Source organism: Panthera onca, chromosome A3 (assembly GCF_046562875.1).
Source record: "Panthera onca isolate mPanOnc1 chromosome A3, mPanOnc1 haplotype 2, whole genome shotgun sequence".
Lineage (NCBI taxonomy): Eukaryota > Metazoa > Chordata > Mammalia > Carnivora > Felidae > Panthera > Panthera onca.
The window spans coordinates 52,242,607-52,260,809 of NC_138341.1; the positions used below are offsets into that span (position 1 = coordinate 52,242,607).

Below are 18,203 nucleotides of genomic sequence, written 5' to 3' on the forward strand. Positions count from 1 at the left end.
GGGTTTGAGCCCCACGTTGGGCTCTGTGCTGACAGCTCAGAGCCTGGAGCCTGGTTCAGATTCTGTGTCTCCCTCTTTCTGCCCCTTCCCCACTCGTGCTCTGTCTCTTTCTCTCTCTAAAATAAATAAACATTAAAAAATTTTTAATAAACAAATAAATAAATAAAAGGCAACTGACGGAATAGAAGATATTTGCAAATGACACATCTGATAAAGAGTCAGTATCCAAAATCTATAAAGAATTTACCCAACTCAACACCTGAAAAACAAATAATCCAGTGAAGAAATGGGCAGAAGACATGAATAGACACTTCTTCAAAGAAGACATCCAGATGACAAACAGACACATAAAAAAAATGCTCAACATTGCTCAACATCAGGGAAATACAAATCAAAACCACAATGAGATACCACCTCACACTGGGCAGAATGGCTAAAATTAACAACTCAGGAAATAACAGATGCTGGTGAGGATGTGGAGAAAGGAGATCTCTTTTGCATTGTTGGTGGGAATGCACACTGGTGCAGCCACTCTGGAGAACAGTGTGGAGATTCCTCAAAAATTAAAACTAGAACTACCCTATGGCCCAGTAATTTCACTACCAGGAATTTATCCAAAAGATACAAAAATGCTGATTTGTAGTGGAGCAAATACACCCCAATGTTTGTAGTGGTGTTATCACAACAATAGCCAAATCATGGAAAGAGCCCAAATGTCCATCAACTGATGAATGGATAAGAAGATGTGGTATAGGGGCACCTGAGTGGCTCAGTTGGTTAAGCATCTGACTTCAGCTCAGGTCATGATCTCGCAGTTCATGGGTTCAATCCCCTGCTCATGCTCTGTCTCTCTCTCTCAAAAATAAATAAACATTAAAAAAGGGGAAAAAAAGAAGATGTGTTATATAAATATACAATGGAATATTACTTGGTGATCAAAAAGAATGAAATCTTGCCATTTGCAACAACATGGATAGGACTGGAGGGTATTATGCTAAGCAAAATAAGTCAGTCAGAGAAAGATACATATCATATGGTTTCACTCATATGTGAAATTTGAGAAACTTAACAGATGAACATAGGGAAAGGAAAGGAAAAATAATATAAAAACGGAGAGGGAGGCAAGCCATAAGAGACTCTTAAATTCAGAGAACTGAGGTTTGATAGGAGTGGAGGAAGGGATTAAATAGGTGATGGACATTAGGGAGGGCATTTTTCGGGATGAGCACTGGGTGTCATATGTAAGACATGAATCACTGGGTTCTACTCCTGAAACCAAGACTACACTGTATGTTAACTAACTTGAGAATAAAAAAATAAACTTTAAAAATTTTTAAAAAAGAAAGAGAGCAGAGAAGAGAGGAAATGGGGTGTTCTGGACTCCCAGAGAGAGAGAGACAGGCTGTCTCTGCCCATGAGTCAGGTGACAAGACTTACTGTAAGAAGCTTCCTGGCAGCTTAAGATTGTGCAAGCAGCCTTGATTATTCAACAAGTATGTATCGAGAACTTGTTCTGTTTTGGGTACTCGGTTGCCACTTCATTAGACTATCCATCGTACAAAGAGCATGATAAAGATTCAAAGTATCAGGACAAAACCAGAAGGCAATGGCAACTGAAAGGAGAAAAGATAGCCCTGGCTTCCGCTGAAGGAAGATCTGCTTTACTTGTCAGCACAGATACCCTCTTACAAAAAGGAGGGTAGGTAGATATACCGGCTGTGATAGAATGTACTCTGAGAGGGGTACTCTTTAAACCCAACAGGCCAATTAGAACTGGGGACTATACCTGAAATATCTATGACAAAATGTTAACATCCTTAATATATAAAGAGCACTTGCAACTAATTAAGAAAAAGACAACCCCCACAAAAAACTGGGCAAATTAAAAAGCAATTCAGTAAGAGGGGCACCTGGGTGGCTCAGTCAGTTAAGTGTCTGATTCTTGATTTCAGCTCAGGTCATGATCTCATAAGTTCGTGGGATTGAGCCCTGAATCTGGCTCTGTGCTGACATCACAGAGCCTGTGAGACTCTCTCTCTCTCCCTCTCTCTCTTCCTTCTTTCCCTCTCTCTCTGTCCCTCCCACCATCCCTCCCTCTCTCTCCCTCTCTCTCTCAAAAATAAACTTAAACTTCTTAAAAAAGCAATTCAGTAAGACATAAATGCAAGTAAGTAATAGGTAATAACATTGAAATATCACAAATACTATTTGAACCTAAGAAATGGTTAAAGATGATTGTTAAAGCATGATAATGTTTTGTGTTAGCAGGATTATAGGGAAAAAAGTTTCATACTCAGCTAATGAGAGTGTAACTTTGGTATAGATGTTCAGGAAAGCAATTTGGGAAATGCAGCAAAGCCTTACACGCATCTCTCTAACCTCTGACACAGACAACAGCAACGCCACTTCCAGTGTTTACCCAAAGGGAATAATTAAATATGTTAATAAAGATTTAATCAACTGGGGTACCTGGGTGGCTCAGTTGGTTAAGCGACTGACCTTGGCTCAGGTCATGATCTCATGGTTCGTGGGTTCAAGCCCCACATCGGGCTCTCTGCTGTCAGTGCAGAGCCTGCTTTGGATTCTCTCTCTCTCTCTCTCTCTCTCTCTCTCTGCCCCTCCCTGTGCTCTCTCTCTCAACAATAAAGAAACATTAAAAAAATTTTTTAAATGAAACAAAATAAAATAAAATCAAGCTTCACTGAAGCATTAGCACAGCCATTTAAAAAAAGATTTAATCACTAGGATATTTCTCACAGTGACAGTATAACTTAAGACACGGATATAAATATAAAAAAATTGATATAACTGAAATATACATCAATAGGGGGTTGATGAACTGAATTAGCGTGCACCCATGTAATAAAATACTATGCAGACATTTTAAAAAGACATGTAAAGGATTATTTACTGACAGAAAGATGCCCCTGGTTCATTGTCAAGTGAAAATGTAAACATTCAAACATTTGAAAAAAGATATCTGGGATGGGATTATCTCTAGAGAGGAAGGCAAGGGATCTGGGAATTGTGATGGAGGGGTGAGACTGGCAAGGTTCTGTTCCTTGTCCTGGTAATACACACGGATAGTCCCTTCCCCATTTATTCATTAAAGCTGGGTGTCTCAACCTTGTCACTATTAACATTTGAGGCTGGATAACTCTTTCTTATGGGTATTGTGGGCCAGTCCTATACACTGTAGGATATTTAATAGCATCTCTGGCCCTTTCCCACTCGGTGGTAACAACCCAAAATGTCTCCAGACATTGCCAAATGTGTCCTGAGGAACAAAATCACCCCCAGCTGAGAACCAGTACATTAAAGCATACATTTACATTGTATGTACTTTACATGGGTGTTAAATTTCACACCTAAAAATTGCTTTTTTGAAAAAGAGGAAAAAAGAATCTTGGATAACTGATAACAAGTTGATTCAAAGTACCTGGATTTGGGGCCATTCATTACTTTTGCCTCATATATTCCTGCAATATATCCTTTTTAAGATTTTTATTTATTTATTTTATTTTGAGAGACAGTGCATACGCACTCAAATTGGGGAGGGGCAGAGAGAGAGGAGGGGGAGAAAGAGAGAGAGAGAGAGTGAGAGAGAGAGAGAGAGAGAATCCCAAGCAGGCTCTGCACCAACCTGGAGATCACGACCTGAGCCAAAATCAAGAGTCAGACACTTAACCGACTAAGCCACCCAGGCACTCCTATAATAAATCCTTTTTTTACACTGAGTATGCATTATGTTCACAAAAAGAAAATAGAAGGTTATTTCAATGCTTTAAAGCCACTTTATAATGTTTAAAAAGCCAGATTCAGAGAGCCTTGCAGCCCACATTCCCTATACAGCTGAGGCACACCAGCCCCTAAGAAGTCTTTCCACCTTCAGAAGTTTCTATAAGATCCCCCAGCCTCCTGCCCAGAGCCTAGAGCCCAGCCCCCACCTCTGTGCTCCCCCACCCCCACAGGAGACAGAAGGGTGGGAAGGAGGAGAAAGGGAGAGAGGCCCACTAGAGAGACATAGGAAGGAAGAGAAGCCCTGACAGGATGAAAGAAAGGGAAGGAACAGTAATGCCTGGGTGAAGCAGGGTAGAAATTCACCAAGCCAGGTCACAGGAGAGCACACCCTCAAGGAAATAACATGTCTGAGCTCCAAGGGAAGAGGGATCTGGTTTTGCTTTTGGCTGTGTCCCCAGCACCTTGATTAGCACCAGCACATACTAGGTGCTCAATAAATATTTGTTCGGTGAACTAAGTGCATGAATGAAGAGGCATAAATAATCACATTAGCCAGTGGAAAATGGGTAGAACAGAAGAGAGGCACAGTCATCAAATGCTATAGGAAATGAAGCCGTTCATTCATGCAGATAATCTGTCAAACCTATCTGCCACAGCCCAGGTACCCATGGTAGTTTTAGTTAACTAATTAGTTAATTAGTACAGAACAAAGGAATGATAAGTATTCATTAATAGCCTCCACCCTGAACCCATGAGAGAGGGAGAACCCATGAGAGAGGACCCAGAAAGTGGCCTCAGAGTCCAGCCTCCCAGAGCTCATGGTCTATTTCGGGAGGTAGGTCCTGAAATTACATCCGAGCCTGGAATGCCCTGGGAACAACTGCGGGGAAAGTGGGGCCGGCCAGGCCCATGCATTTGGGGCTGCAAGTGGGAGCCAAGCAACCAGTGCAGGCTGGTTTCTCTGCAAGCAGGCCACAGTGCCCTCTGTGCCATGAGGGGATCAGGCTCTAGGCTTCTCACCTCACTAACTGCACATCTGAAATGTTGGAGAATTTTTAGAAACACCTATATCTGGGCCCCTCCTCTAGAGATTCAAGCGAAGAGGGGATAAGGAGGTTGGTAGCGGTCTTTTTTAAGGCTCTCCACGTGTTCTGTTGTGCAGCCAGGGTAGAGCACCCCAGCCTAAATGATCTGTAAATTCTGGGTCTGATTCTAATGGCCTCTCTCCCTAAGTGTCAACTCAGCCATGGACTGCAGTATGAATAGCCTCTGGGGTGGGAGTGGGGGAGGGAATGACATTAATTTCACATTTCACCACATCTCACATCAATTTCTCTTAGAGTGTGGTTCCAAAATGTTCTGCAGCAAGTAGATGTTAAGCGCTGAGTCTCAGACCTCTTGGACCTTGCTGGATCAGAATCCAGAGGATTCTCAGGCACAGCAAGTATGAGGACCACTGGCCCAGACTGCATGAGGCTTCAGGCACATCTGAAGGATGGTCAGAGCCTGGGCCAGAAAGCACACGAACACTACAGAGAACTGCTTTGTGCTCAGCACTGGGCATCCTGATAAATAGGACAGGCTGCTGCTCTCAAGCAGTCACAGCATTCTAAGCGTGGATCTGAGTGCTGGGCACAGGCTGGCTGGGGTGAGCACTCTAGCAGACCTAGTAAGGTGCTGTACACACAGAGAGAAGAGACTCACTCGTGAATGCCAGCGGAAGCCTGGGTGCCTTCTTGGAGAAGGTGGCATTGCAGCAGAGCTTTGAAAAACAATAGGCTTTGAACAGTTGGAGATGTTACATTCTATTATATTTCCATTTTGCTAGGAGTTTATCAATGCAAATAAATAGTAAAGCATCACAAGGGTGGGGGGGTGTGAATACTGAGAGGACAGCCACTGAATGGGGTACCTGGGCCAGGGCAACAGCCAACAGGGGCCTCAACAGATGTGGTCACCTTCCTGACCCAACGGCACTGCCCACTCCAAGAACTCCCTGCCATGACCACTGACCTGGACACATGGCTTCCCCAGGTTTCCATTTCCTTATCTGCAGAATGGAGAGATTGGGAGTTACCACAAGACTGTTCCAGAACCAGAGGGAAAGAGCTGTGAACAGATCCCAAAGCATCCAGGAGACCTAGGCTTCTCTAGGCCCCTGGTCTCAAGACCCTTACAGGACTTCTTTTCCAGCCAGAGGTGGACCCACAATTTCTATAAGGGAATGGCTTAGGCAGATGAGCTAGTGACCTTGTCGTGAAGTTGCATTTCATAGTAGGCATCCAGTAATGTCACCAGCTCATGAAAAGAGCAAAGCTTTCCAAAATGCGTTTACTTACATTTTTCAAAAGAGGGATAAAATGTAAACTGTCCCATAACAAAGAATAAATGTGAGTATTTCTCACTTTGCCAAATTGTGTCTGCCATCTATGGTCATTATTAGTTTGAGGAGCTTGGAGTCTGGATGGAGATCCTGGCTCAGAGCTAAAGAGCCCCCTGGTGCCCTCACTGTTTTCAAATCTCAGGAAAACACCGGCCACTTTTCCCTCTACTTTTGGTAAGAGAGAAACCAAAAATAAATTTATCTTTCTTTGCAGAACTGGGGTCCTGACTCACAGCCATTGTTCCTTCTCTTCATTTTAACATATCCTTCCTTTTCTCTTTCCCCCTCTTGAGACACCTCCTCCCCTGAGAATGTCTACCTTAAAGGGGATGGGTTAAGGGTAAATGGTGAGAAGGGGGGTTAGGAGTCCTTTGTTGCTCGAGAGAGAGAGAGAGAGAGAGAGAGAGAGAGAGAGACCCTCTCTTGTCTAAGCACCTCATGTAGATGCTTAGGCTCTTTGAATTCTGAAAAACATCCTTGACACCGCTCAAAATTCTGGCGTCAAGGCCATATCGCTCCTATTTTGTTCCTTTTCTTCCCAATTGAGGCATGGCGGATTCAATATGGCCAGTGTTCAATAAAGACGGGCGAATGAATGAATGAATGAATGAACGAAATAAAGACACAACTTCAAAAGCACACCATCTACACGCCCAGTTTGTAAGCGATCCTGATTCCACTCTCTGTTCTGCACCCATCTTTCTTTTCTCACCCTTAGCCTCACTGCCCGGTAAAGGGTTCTCACATCATACCTCCGGGAACGGGTCTTAGAAAAGTGGCAACTATTACATACTATAGCACTTTCCGTTTTCCAAAACTGCAGAGCACTATGGTATTTATTATGCTCTGGTTCATCCTCCTCGCCCTCCCTGCAGGGCTGAGATTTCTGTCCCCGTGCCCTGGGCTAGGGTTAGTGCCGGAGCCGTGGCCGCAGATGCGGCCGCGCGCGGAGGGTCGGACGGCGCGGGCGCGCGGGTGCCGCGGCCAAGGGGCTCTCACCTCGGAAAGTCAGGCTGGCGACCGGGTCGCTGCGCCGGTCCTTCTTCACACTGGGGAGGTTGCTGGCCCTCACCAGCAGGCAGCACAGCATGGTTGGGCCGCCCCGGGCGCGCAGAGGCACGCGGGCAGGACGGGAGCGGGAGCAGGGGGCCCGGGCACCAGCGAGCGAGAGCCCGGCACCGCGGCACCCGCGCCAGAGGGGAGCAGTCGCCTTCGCTGCGTTTCCGCGAAGAAGTCCGCGCGCCCGGCCGAGGCCGCGGGGAGGACACAGGACACCCGCTGGGCGGACCGTCCCACCCCCGCCCGGCCCTAGCCCCCGCCCAGGCCCGCCCCGCGGGTGGCGGGCGGGGCGGGGCTGGGGTCAGATGGGCGCCGGTGGCTGCGCTGGTCCCCCTCGGCGGATACCCGCCCCGGGCCGGGAACGGAAGCGGCGCTGACGCGGAGCGCACAGCTGAGCCAGGCGCCGGCGACTCGAGCCCGGCGCTCTGCCCGCCGGGGCCGGAGCGCACCAGTGCCGACCTCGCGGGAGGCCGCGGCTCTGCACCCCGCTGCGCCCAGCCAGGCTCCGCACGCCTAGGACGCCGGGAGACTGGGGAACGAGCGAAGGCGGGAGGAGGGGACATCCGGCCGCAGGAACGCGAGAGTCTGCGGAAAACTACCAGTTGCAGCGAGTGTGCGGAGCGGCGGGGCGACACGCTCCAACCCGAGCCCCCGGCTTCGCGCCGCCCGACCAATTACCCGCCCGCGGTGCCCAGGCGGCCGTTCTGGAAACACTCCCGGACCGGCCCGAGCCTCGCGAACCCGCCCCTCAGCTTCTCCAAGCAGTCTGGGGTCGCTCGTCTCCGTGCGCTGAGGTGTTTAAATTATATTGCGTTCCCTGAAGCACACCGATCCACACGCTGCCCACTCGGTCCCCCTGCCACCGCCTCGACAGCAACCTCCAGGCCCCCCTCACCCCCTACAGGGGGGAGGAATTGAGTTTAGCGCGAGCCTTGAGTGCTTGTCAGGTCCTTTGCAGCTGGTGGACTTCTCGACCACGGGAGCCCTGGCTTCTCATCTCTACACCCCTACACCGCAGCACCTAGCACGGGGCAGGACACTGCCCCTCCGCCACCTCCTCACCGGTCCTTAGCCTAAATTCAGTGGCTAGTCATCATTCTGCCGCAAAACCTCTCAACTCGCTTTCCCCTCTCTTATTTAGAGGCTCCAGCATTTTTCATGTGGGTAAACCATAACCTGGTAAAATCCAACTCTGCTTACTCCACCCTGCACCGAAGATGTTGGAGAATCACAGATCTAACCTGCCCCCACCACTTGATAACCGTGACTCCTGACTCAGGTGCACCCTGACTGCTACCCAGCAAGCAATCTTTCCACAGTCTCTTCAGAGAGGACTGTCATACTTCTCTCTCCCCAAACCTACAACATGCCAAGCCACCCTCACTCTGTTTGCTTCCTATTTACTGAGTACAGAACTTCCCCCAGGCTCCCAGGCTCCTAACCCCCATCAGCATCTGTGCCCAAATCCTTTGCCTTCTCTCCCATTTTTAATTCTTTTTCATTTTATTTATTTATTTTGAGAGAGAGAGAGAGCGCTTGGGGGAGAAGCACAGAAGGAGACAGAAAGAGAATCCCAAGCAGGCTCCATGCTCAGCGCAGAGCCCGATGTGGAGCTCAAACTCACCAACCGTGAGATCATGACCTGAGCCCAAACCAAGTGTCGGAAGCTCAATGACTGAGCCACCAGGTGCACCAACCTTCTCTCCCATTTTTTATGAATGAAACATCTATACTCCTAAGACCGGCTGGACACTTGGGCACTGGATCCCACCCCTTCAGTGACAAGTCTGAGGCTGTCTTCTCCCCAACCTTAAAGGTTGCACCTTTTCTAGCTGGCTGGGGACTTCCTCCGGACTCTCCCACTCTCCCTGGGTGACCCCACTACCTTCATGATGAGGTGGACACTTGCTTCCTCTCCAACATTCAGACCTCCTTCATCCCTCTTAGCAGAACGCAGCTGTTCAGGTATGACCCCCCAGGCCCAGCTCCAGGTAGATCCTGATCTATCTGAGCCCATCTCCTGGCAACGGCTCTTGCTTTAGCACCAGACATGCATCCTGAGTTGTTCTCCAGAAGGGATGGGCTTTTACTCCGGAAACGGACAAGCCCAACTCCCTCCCCTGATTCTTAAGAATAAGGAAGCATGAGGATCCCATTGGCCTACCATCTCTAGGATGCAGCAGACACCTGTGGCAGCAGACCAGAGAGAAAAATGGTCTGCCTGGGTCTGAGATGACTCTGGAGCTGTACGCTGTAAATGCACAGAACCCACCATGTCTCTGGATCCTACTGGGGCCTAGTACTCGATGGGAGTTCCCTCCAAGGGGGCATGTATTGCGAGGGAAGGTCACCCTAAGACTGTTAATTATTAAAGCCTACTTGAGGCAAGAGCTCACTTACTTGAAGCTTAAATCTTCCTTGCTGACACCCATGACTTTGGTAGCATCTATGTGCCCACAGTATCCAAATGCCTCCACTGAGGCATTTTCTCTACTACCCTCTCCTGCCTGGGCCACTGCAGGGGCCTCCCAGCTGGTCACCTCTAGTCCATTATCTACACTGGGGCCAGGTGATCTTACGACAGATATGATCAGGCCTCAAAGGCCTCCCTTGCTCTTGGGATGAAGCCCAGATCCCTCACCTCCACCCACTGAGAAAGGCCACTCCACCCCTCACTCTCTGAGTCCCAGCTCCTATGGCTTCTCAGGTTTGGGAACGTGCTGAGCTCTCTTCCAACTTGGAGCCCTGCCGTCTCCTCTGCTTGTGAACGCCTTCCCCTCTCTCTTTACAGGGCAACCCCCATGCATCCTCAGGCCTCAGCTTACATATTGCGTCCCTGGGGAAGCCGTCTCTGACATCCTGGCCTAGGATGGGTCCCTCTGGCAAACAACTGGACAGCCGCACTTTTATTCTTGGCATTCATTGCAATTATAAGGAATAACTGTGTAATTATCTGCTCGAGGTCTAGCTGGATGGTGGGGTCAAGGAGGGGAGAGACCAAGGACATCTCAATCGGCCAGGTATTCCCAGTGCACAGTAAGGGCCGGCCTGCGGTTGGCGTAGTGGCCAGTGGACTTGGTTCCCCAGTGTCCTTTCCCCGCATGAGGAGATTAAGCCAGTGGTTCTCAAAGAGGGCAGTACTGCCCCCTGGTGGAGTTTTGGATATGATGATTTGGGATATTTTTTACTGTCCCAGGGATTCCAGGCTGTGTTCCTTTCCCCCAGCTCGCCACACCCCGCCACCTCCTCCTGCTTGAATCCATCAGAGGTAGCACAGGAAATCTGTAGGGGGCATATCAGATATTTCCAGGGGAATATTCCAAAGAACTCGTACATACAAACATTTGGCTTGTGTCCCAGCAACAGGGGCTCCACACGTCTGTTCTGTAAACCAGAAAAGCAGCAGCTGGTGGCCTGAGCCCCGGACACTTCCTGAGGCCCCTTTCCCATTCCAACCTCCAGCTTCCCAGCCTGGCTGCTGTTCGCTGCTTCCTGATGAGATAACTGACTGTTCCTTTGGAGACATCATAGTGCAGCCTCGTCCTAAAGGGGGCTTCCTCCCAAAGGGACTTGTATCAGGAATGCAGTTCTCACAGACAGCCAGCTGGGCCTTCAACTTGTCGCCTTTCTATATGTTCTCCCCTTCTTCTACAGAAATGTTGCACAGTTTTACCTGGACACATGGCCACCCAAATAGAAACTAGATATGGCCTCACAACTAGATATGGCCATGAAACCAAGTGATGGCCAGCAGGGTATGAGCAGAATGTACAGAACTGTCTGATTGTATCCTTATAGGGAAGAGGAACGCCTGCCTGTGCTGTGATACAGGTTGTGATGGTGAAGTCACCAACCATGTTGTCAAGGGGACCCCCAGGAATAGCAGAGCAACAAGACAGGAGGATCTGGTGCTAGACAGCCCTGTGGGTCAGAACCTTACTGGCCAGAACTGCCTAAACATCAACTAGGAGGTAAGTGAGAGAGACTATCGTGTTCACACCACCATTAGTTAGGGCTCACTAATAGCCAGGTTTGCACCCCACCTGAAGCTCAGGTACGGGACAGCTCCTCAGCACCCCAGACTACCCCAGTACCTCTGTGAAGGTGGTAGGGCCAGCTTAGGAGCCACTGAGAGGTAGCAAGGCGGTGAGGGGACCTGTTTTGAAGCTGAGTCTGCATAGCAAGCCCGGACTTTACTTAAGATGTCACGTTAACTGCAACAACATTTCAGGGCTGATAGAGATGAGGAGGAAGGGACTAGAGTTCTCCTCGATTTGCCCCATTGCCCCATCGGTGTATTCACAGATAGGTGCTGACTGATAATCCCAAGAGAGAGGAGACTGGCTGTCTGTTATCCCAAGAGCCCAGGACTAAGGTCTCCAAGATTGAATGAAACACCGTGCTTCACACACTGTCATTGGTGTCCCCTGGGGGTGCATTTGGCCTACAGACCTATTGTCTTTGAGCAACACAATGTTTTATAACAAAATAATACCTTAATTAAACATCGGGAGGTTTCTCCTACAAATCCAAATTTATAGCTTCTCTTGAAAAATCAGAGAAGCTGGCACATGGGCCCAAATTCTCTGCCTGACAGTGCCTATCTGGCACCTGTGCAGTGAGCCGTGCACTCTCAGCTCACTCCACTTGCCACCACTTACCCAACGTGCATGTGCTTTTCCTTCTGACCTCATCTTAGTTACACCACCTCCCAGGCTCCCCTAAGTGTGTGTTTTTGGTCCCTGACCTCTTCTGTCACCTATTAGGGGTCCTACCTCCCTGTCGGTCAAAGAAGAGGTACTTCTAACTGAGATTCTTCTTGTTGCTGGAGTTGGGCCGACTGGTATCTTCTGGCTCAGGTCTCTCTTTTTACCAAGGCCTGACGTGGGGTGACCAAGAAGCAAACACACCTTGCCCCTCTGCTCAATAATACCAACCTTGAGATGAAGACTCTGCCTATGAATTTACAGGATTCCTTCAGGGCACAAGTGTCAAGGTCCAAGAACTTCCAAGAGTATGGACGGTCCAAGGCATCCTTCTGCCCTCTCCCCTCACATTCACTGAAGGATACGTGCTCCATTGATAGCCCAATCCAAAGCTGGGACTGAAAGGGCACCTGTGTATCCACCAAGGGTGTAGAATGTACAGGCAGCAGTGACTCTGGCCATGGCCATGATCATGTGAATTCCTGGGCAGAACCATCTTGTAGTGGGAACAATCAGATGGTCCTGGGCCTCCATCCCAGTCCACCCTTTTCTAGCTGTGTGACCCGAGGCATGTGACTTGATCTTTGAGAGTCTGCTTCCACTTCTGTGAAATCGAGAGAATGATACTTCACAGAGCTGTTGGGAGGATTCAAACTGAACGATAGCCCTTCCGGCACAATGGCTGGCACACAGTAGGTTACAGTAGATGTTAGCACTCTACTGGCTAACATTTCATTCTAATGAAGCAATTTGGAAAGAGATTAGCATACAGATAGCTGAGATTGAGCATGACTTTGACCTGGGGAGAGGCACGGAGAAGGTTTGTAGGCTTGAAGGGTCACCAGAGGAATATTTGTCCCAAGAAAGATCTACCACCACGGTGATGGCCGTGGCCAGACATCAGGCAGGTGGACAAATGCCTTCAGCTCAGAAGGGGCTGCTCCAGAGTGGGCAGCCAGAGGAGATAGGACCAGGGTCCCTTGAGGCAGAGGGGATGGCCACTCACCACTGAGCCCCTTGTGCCCAGTGTGATGCAGCCAATGATAGGAATGACCAGGCAAAAAAGATAGTGACAGTCTTCTTGGATGTGTGAAGTGATTTCCTTGTACATGTACAATGCATGTTAACTATAATAATTATTATAATAAATATATATATAATCATGTATAATATTAGTAATAATAGCTAGTATGCATTGAGTGCCAAGAGACTATGTCAAAGAGACTGGACTCCAGGGTGTGAGCAGACCTGGGTTCAAATCCTGCCCCTCCACCTTTTACTGCTTGTCTCTTGAAAATCAAAGGTAATTATGACCCAAAGGAAATCGTGAAGCGGTGAAAGATGGAGCTCTGGAGCCAGATTGCATGAGCTCGATTCCCAACTCCACTACTTACCAGTGTATAATGTAACCTCTTTGTGCCAGTTTTCTCATCTGTAAAATGGGGGTGATATTTGCTATTATATATGGTTGCTAGGAGGGTTAAGTGTTTACATACAAGTGCCTGGTACAAATTATAGCTGGAACATGATGTAGCTCACGGTTAATGAGTTTTATTTAGAACAGTGCCTAGCACCTACTAAGCTCGGTATCAGTTAAATATGTCTCTTTCAAAGACTATTTTTTTGAGAGTGACAGAGCGCAAGCAGGGGAGAGAGAGAGAGACAAAGGATCTGAAGTGGGCTCTGTGCCAACAGCAGAGAGCCCAATGCTGGGCCTGAACTCAAGAACCAAGATCATGATCTGAGCCAAAGTCAAATGCTTTGACTGAGTCAAAAGCTGAGCCACCCAGGCGTCCCTAAATATGTCTCTTTCAAAGGATTGTTATGGAGTTTTAAAGAAACAGCAGCTGAAAATGGTACATTGTTTGTACTTAAATGAATGCCCATTCTCTCTCCTTGTGATGAATGTACATTTTCAAAACCAGAATCCTCCATCTATTAGTCATTTGTCTTATATTGTGTGCCCTGCAGCCTTGCACTGCCCCCTACTTTGACTCAGCCCCATGCCAGGTACCCCAAGCACCCCCCCACCCCTCCCGTGCTGGCTCAGGCTCATGGTGCCTGGGTGTGGGCAGCACATGGTATGCTTATTCATGAGCCATGGATGCTGAGAACAACAGAGGGCAGTGAAGAGGGGGGTGGGGGTGAGGATGGGAGGTGCTTTATGACCCTGTATGACCTTGGCCAGGCCCTTGCACTTCTCTGGGCCTATTTGTTCATCTCTAAAGAGGAAAAATATCCCTGCCTTTTGGCCTCACAAAGCTGCTGTGAGCATGACATGAATTTATGTGTGCACAGAGGAGGTGTCATTATGGGATATTATAATCAGGTAGCCAAAGGAGGAGCTTTATGGGCCCAACACCTAAAGGGTCTGGCTAACTGGTGAGGGACTACTCCCCAGAAGGGTGTTTGGCTCTGAGTAGTGATAGTGTGTCCCTGAGACTGGGGCCTTCTGTGTAATCATTCGCCAGCTTGGCTCTGGCTGGGAGAAGGAGGGTGAACAGGCCTGAATGCGGCAGGGAGGCCAAATTTGGACTTGGGTTAAGAGCAGGGACAGTGCAGGAGGTGGAATGTGTCCAGGGCTGGGGGAGGGAGGGACTGCATTCCCGGTGACTGGGAGTGTGGGCTCACCAGCCCCCTCTGGGGGCACTCACTGTCAGCGCAGACAGCCTACTTCCTTTCTCCCAGGGAAGGGGAGACCACCCAGGGGAGCCAGGCAGCAGGCAAAGGGCAAGGCTGCAGACTGAAATCACGCAGGTGGGGGGAGGGGCGAGTCAGAGACACCAAGGGAGGATGACGGATGCGGGATGGGGAAGATGGCCCCACAGACAGCCCTTGGGGTTGAAATAATGACCGGAGAGGAGCCACACCAGCAGTACTCCTGTGGGTAAAGCACTTCAGGGGTTAGAAAGTGCTTCCCCATACATTATTCATTCTTTCCTTCCTCCTACTAGGGTTCAGGGCCTGGCATGGGTAGGGGAACCATGAATTATGAGACAAGTATGTGTGTGTGTGTGTGTGTGTGTGTGTGTGTGTGTGTGTGTGTGTGTATTAGGGGTGGGGGAGGGTGGGAGAGCTTGTGATCAGGGAAGGAAAATCTGGTTCAGGCTGAATGGACACCAGAGGAGACAAGACCCCTGAGAACACAGGCAGGGCTCCATGGTGGCCCCCCTTGAGGTTCTTTTATGCATTGGACAGCTCTAGAGGGTGCCATTTGCAAAGCTTGTTCAGCCCTTGGCCTAGGGCACTGTGATGGGGGCTAGGGCACTGGAGCAAGAGGCAGCTATTCAAGCACAGGGTTTCCCCCTCCCTCCAAGATGACAGTACCCTCCTTCCCCTCAGCTAGGGGGATATTCATGGTGGGTATGATGCTCCCTGCAGCTGAGCAACTAGGAGCCCTGGGCCCTTCGTGAGGCTGCTGGCCTGGCCTGACGTGCCCAGTGCTGAGGATGCAGAGGAAGTGTGGAGGCCCCCCTTTTGTGCCTTTGTCTTTCCCCTGGAAACACCTGGATAAATTTCATTTCCGGAGAAAACTGTGGGAAACTGGTGGAGAACAGGTCAAAACAACACGTTAGCAAAAAAAACAGCTGTAGTGTCACCTCCCACTCCCCTTCTATCCCTCCTCTTGGCTCAGGCTGCTTTCCAGGTCACAGGCTCATTCAGTGAGCCCCAAATTTCACATCCAGGAGTGTGTGTGCACATGCACCTGTTCTGACATGTCTTTGTGTGCTGTGGTGGACACACGCCTTCTTTCTCTGAACCTTGGAACATCACAAATGTCATATGCAGTCCTGGGTGTACATGTGTCTCGGAACACGTATGTACATAAGCATCGGGCATCTGGGAACAAACAGGTATATCCAGGAACTCACGAAACTGAAAAGGGAGGTCTGTTGGATGTTATGATTTCTGAGGGCCTGAGATGAAGCCAGGTCTCTGAAGAGAAGGGAAGTGACAAGTAATAGAGACTGAGAACAAACCCACTGGGTTGGGGCTGGGGGCTGGACTCTCATACCCTTGGCTCCAGTCCTCCCCCCACCCCCATTGGCTCTAAACCTAAAAACCCAGCGGGGTAGACCACAGCTCTGGCTTGACTGTGAGGGCAGTCCCAGGAAGCAGATTGGGCCTGGTCCTCACTTCCTGGAGAAAAAGTTCAGTCATGACCATGGGAAGACTTTACTGTGGGAGGTCCCAATCTGATAGGGGAGTAGGCTCCTCTGTTCAAGGATGATGAAGATACCACTCCCCAGATACCACTCCCCAACAAGCTCCAGTCCGGTGGGAGGGGAGGGGAGAAAGGAGAAAGTTCCTAGAGGCTGGTGCTGGTGTCAGCCCTGCCAGCTGCTAAATTTCTCCCATCCTGTGCGGAAAGCCAGAGTAGGATCCCTGGACAGGAGAGCGGTGCCTCTGCCCCCAGTGGCCTCCTGCCTGCCAGCCCAGCCTGTGATAGAGAGCTGAGGCCTCGGAGAGCAGCCAGGCCCAGGCCCGGGGAAGACAGCAGGGCTATAAATAGGCCTGGGACCCAGCCTTCGGTGGAGAGGAGGAGATCCCCGCAGTACAGTGCGGGAAGACCTCTGCTAAGAGACCCAGAAGAGTGAGAGGAGAGGTGCTGGCCCCAACTTCCAGGCCCACTTTAGCCCCAACCTGGGTTCAGCTTCCAGGATCCAGAGAAGCGCTGCTCAATCACCTCACTCATTGCCTCAGTTTCCCTCTGGGTCGCCCCTTTCTGAGGATGTGTGTCTTTCCAACACTCAAAATCAGTCTGGCTGGGGCGTGGAGTCTCTTCTCTCCCATCCCCGTGCCCTCTGGGTGGAGGTCTGAGGTGTCCCCTCTCTGACCACCCCCCCCCCTTCCCTCCGCCCGGCGGGGATGCAGGCCCCTCCTACCTGCAAACACCGCTGAGCAGTAGGCATCGCTGATATCGGTGTCTGGGGTGTGGACGTTCTCGGCGTAGAGGATGAAGACTCTCAGCATGACTGGCGCGAGAAAGGGCCCCGTGCGCCCAGGGCGCGGAGAGGGCTTGAGAAGGTCGTGGAGGATCTAGGCGCAGCTCGTGGGTCTCCTCACTGGAGAAGGCTGGAGGAGGGAGGCCGTTTGGGATCGCTGGCTGCCGGCTCAGATCTTCTGTTCTTAAAGAGGAACAGGCCAGCCCCGGGCTGCTCCAGTGGGCTACACGCGGTCCTCGCACCCTCTGCGCTTACCAGCTTGTCAGCAGGCGCTCTGAGAACTGGGGCTTCTGCTCATCTTCCACCCCCGCCGCCCTACCCGGCTCGGCCGAGCTGTAATTCAATGCTCCGGCCGCAGACTCTCCCAATGACAAGGCATTTTGCACCTGGCTGGGGAAGAGCGGACTGGGCGGCGGCCGCGATGGCGGAGGGCTGGCCCAGGGCTCAGGACGCCCAGCGCAGTCCAGATCTCGCTCCAAATGGGAGAAAGGCTCTGCCCCTCCCCCGACCTTCCACCCCCGGCCTCACTCCTCGCCAAGTCTGTCGCCTCCTCCCGACGCGGGGATTTGAGCACTCCCGGTCGGCCGCAGTCAGCGGGCCGCTCTGAGGACCAGTTGGGGAGCAGGCGCAGGGACTGCGCTTTCCCGAGAAGCCAGGAGCTGAGGAATTTCATTGACCGACCTGGTCTAGCTGCCTTAAAAACTCTTGCTTACCGCCCCCTCCCCCCCACTTTCTGGCTATAAAAGCAACATCTGGTACCTTTAACACAAAAGCATAAAAGAAAGAAATCTCTGAGTCTGAAAAAAATAGTATTAACATTTGGAGATTTACCAATCCAGGCTTTTCCCTCTTGAGAGAGAGAGAGAGAGAGAGAGAGAGAGAGAGTGTGTGTGTGTGTGTGTGTGTGTGTAAATTAGAGCATTTATTATATTTCTGAGATCAATGTATATGCAGTTCTGTGCACTGCTTTTTCAGGTAACATTTTCTTGCATCATTATTCATTTTTCATAGACAATTTTTTCAATAGCTACATACTTTTGTATCATATGAATGGACTAGATTTACAAAACTTTCCCATTGTTATACATCACTATCATAACAGTGAGAAATACTTTTTTTTTTTTATAAAAACTAGGATATAACCCCATCTTGAGCCCCTTGTGCTAGTTCCTTAGATTGGATTTTCAGCTTTGGAATGATAAGGTTGCAGGACATCCTTTTTTTTTTTAGGTCCTAGTACCTATTGCTAAACTGCTTTCTGGGAGCTGTGTAGATCCACTTTCCCAGCAGTTGGGTGACTCACCTTCTAAAGAGGGCCACTCTGATGGATGTGCACCTGTCAGCAAAACTTCTCTCCCAGCAACCCAT

At 49.9% G+C, this 18,203-nt stretch overlaps 1 protein-coding gene across 22 annotated transcripts in view; it reads right to left on the reverse strand.

The window, feature by feature from the left end:
* Positions 1–17,279, reverse strand: part of DYSF (dysferlin) — a 224,202-nt gene extending 206,923 nt beyond the window's left edge. For 6 of the 22 annotated variants that reach the window (XM_060658084.3, XM_060658098.3, XM_060658056.3 and 3 more), the window contains exon 1: positions 7,124–7,416. In XM_060658084.3, coding sequence (XP_060514067.2) covers positions 7,124–7,214 — 91 coding nt within the window. In that variant the 5' untranslated portion in view covers positions 7,215–7,416. Of the gene's footprint in view, positions 1–7,123; positions 7,427–16,775 lie in introns of those variants that run through there. The other 16 variants (XM_060658021.3, XM_060657987.3, XM_060657980.3 and 13 more) reach the window with 6 other exon arrangements.
* Between the last annotated feature and the right edge of the window lie 924 nt (positions 17,280–18,203).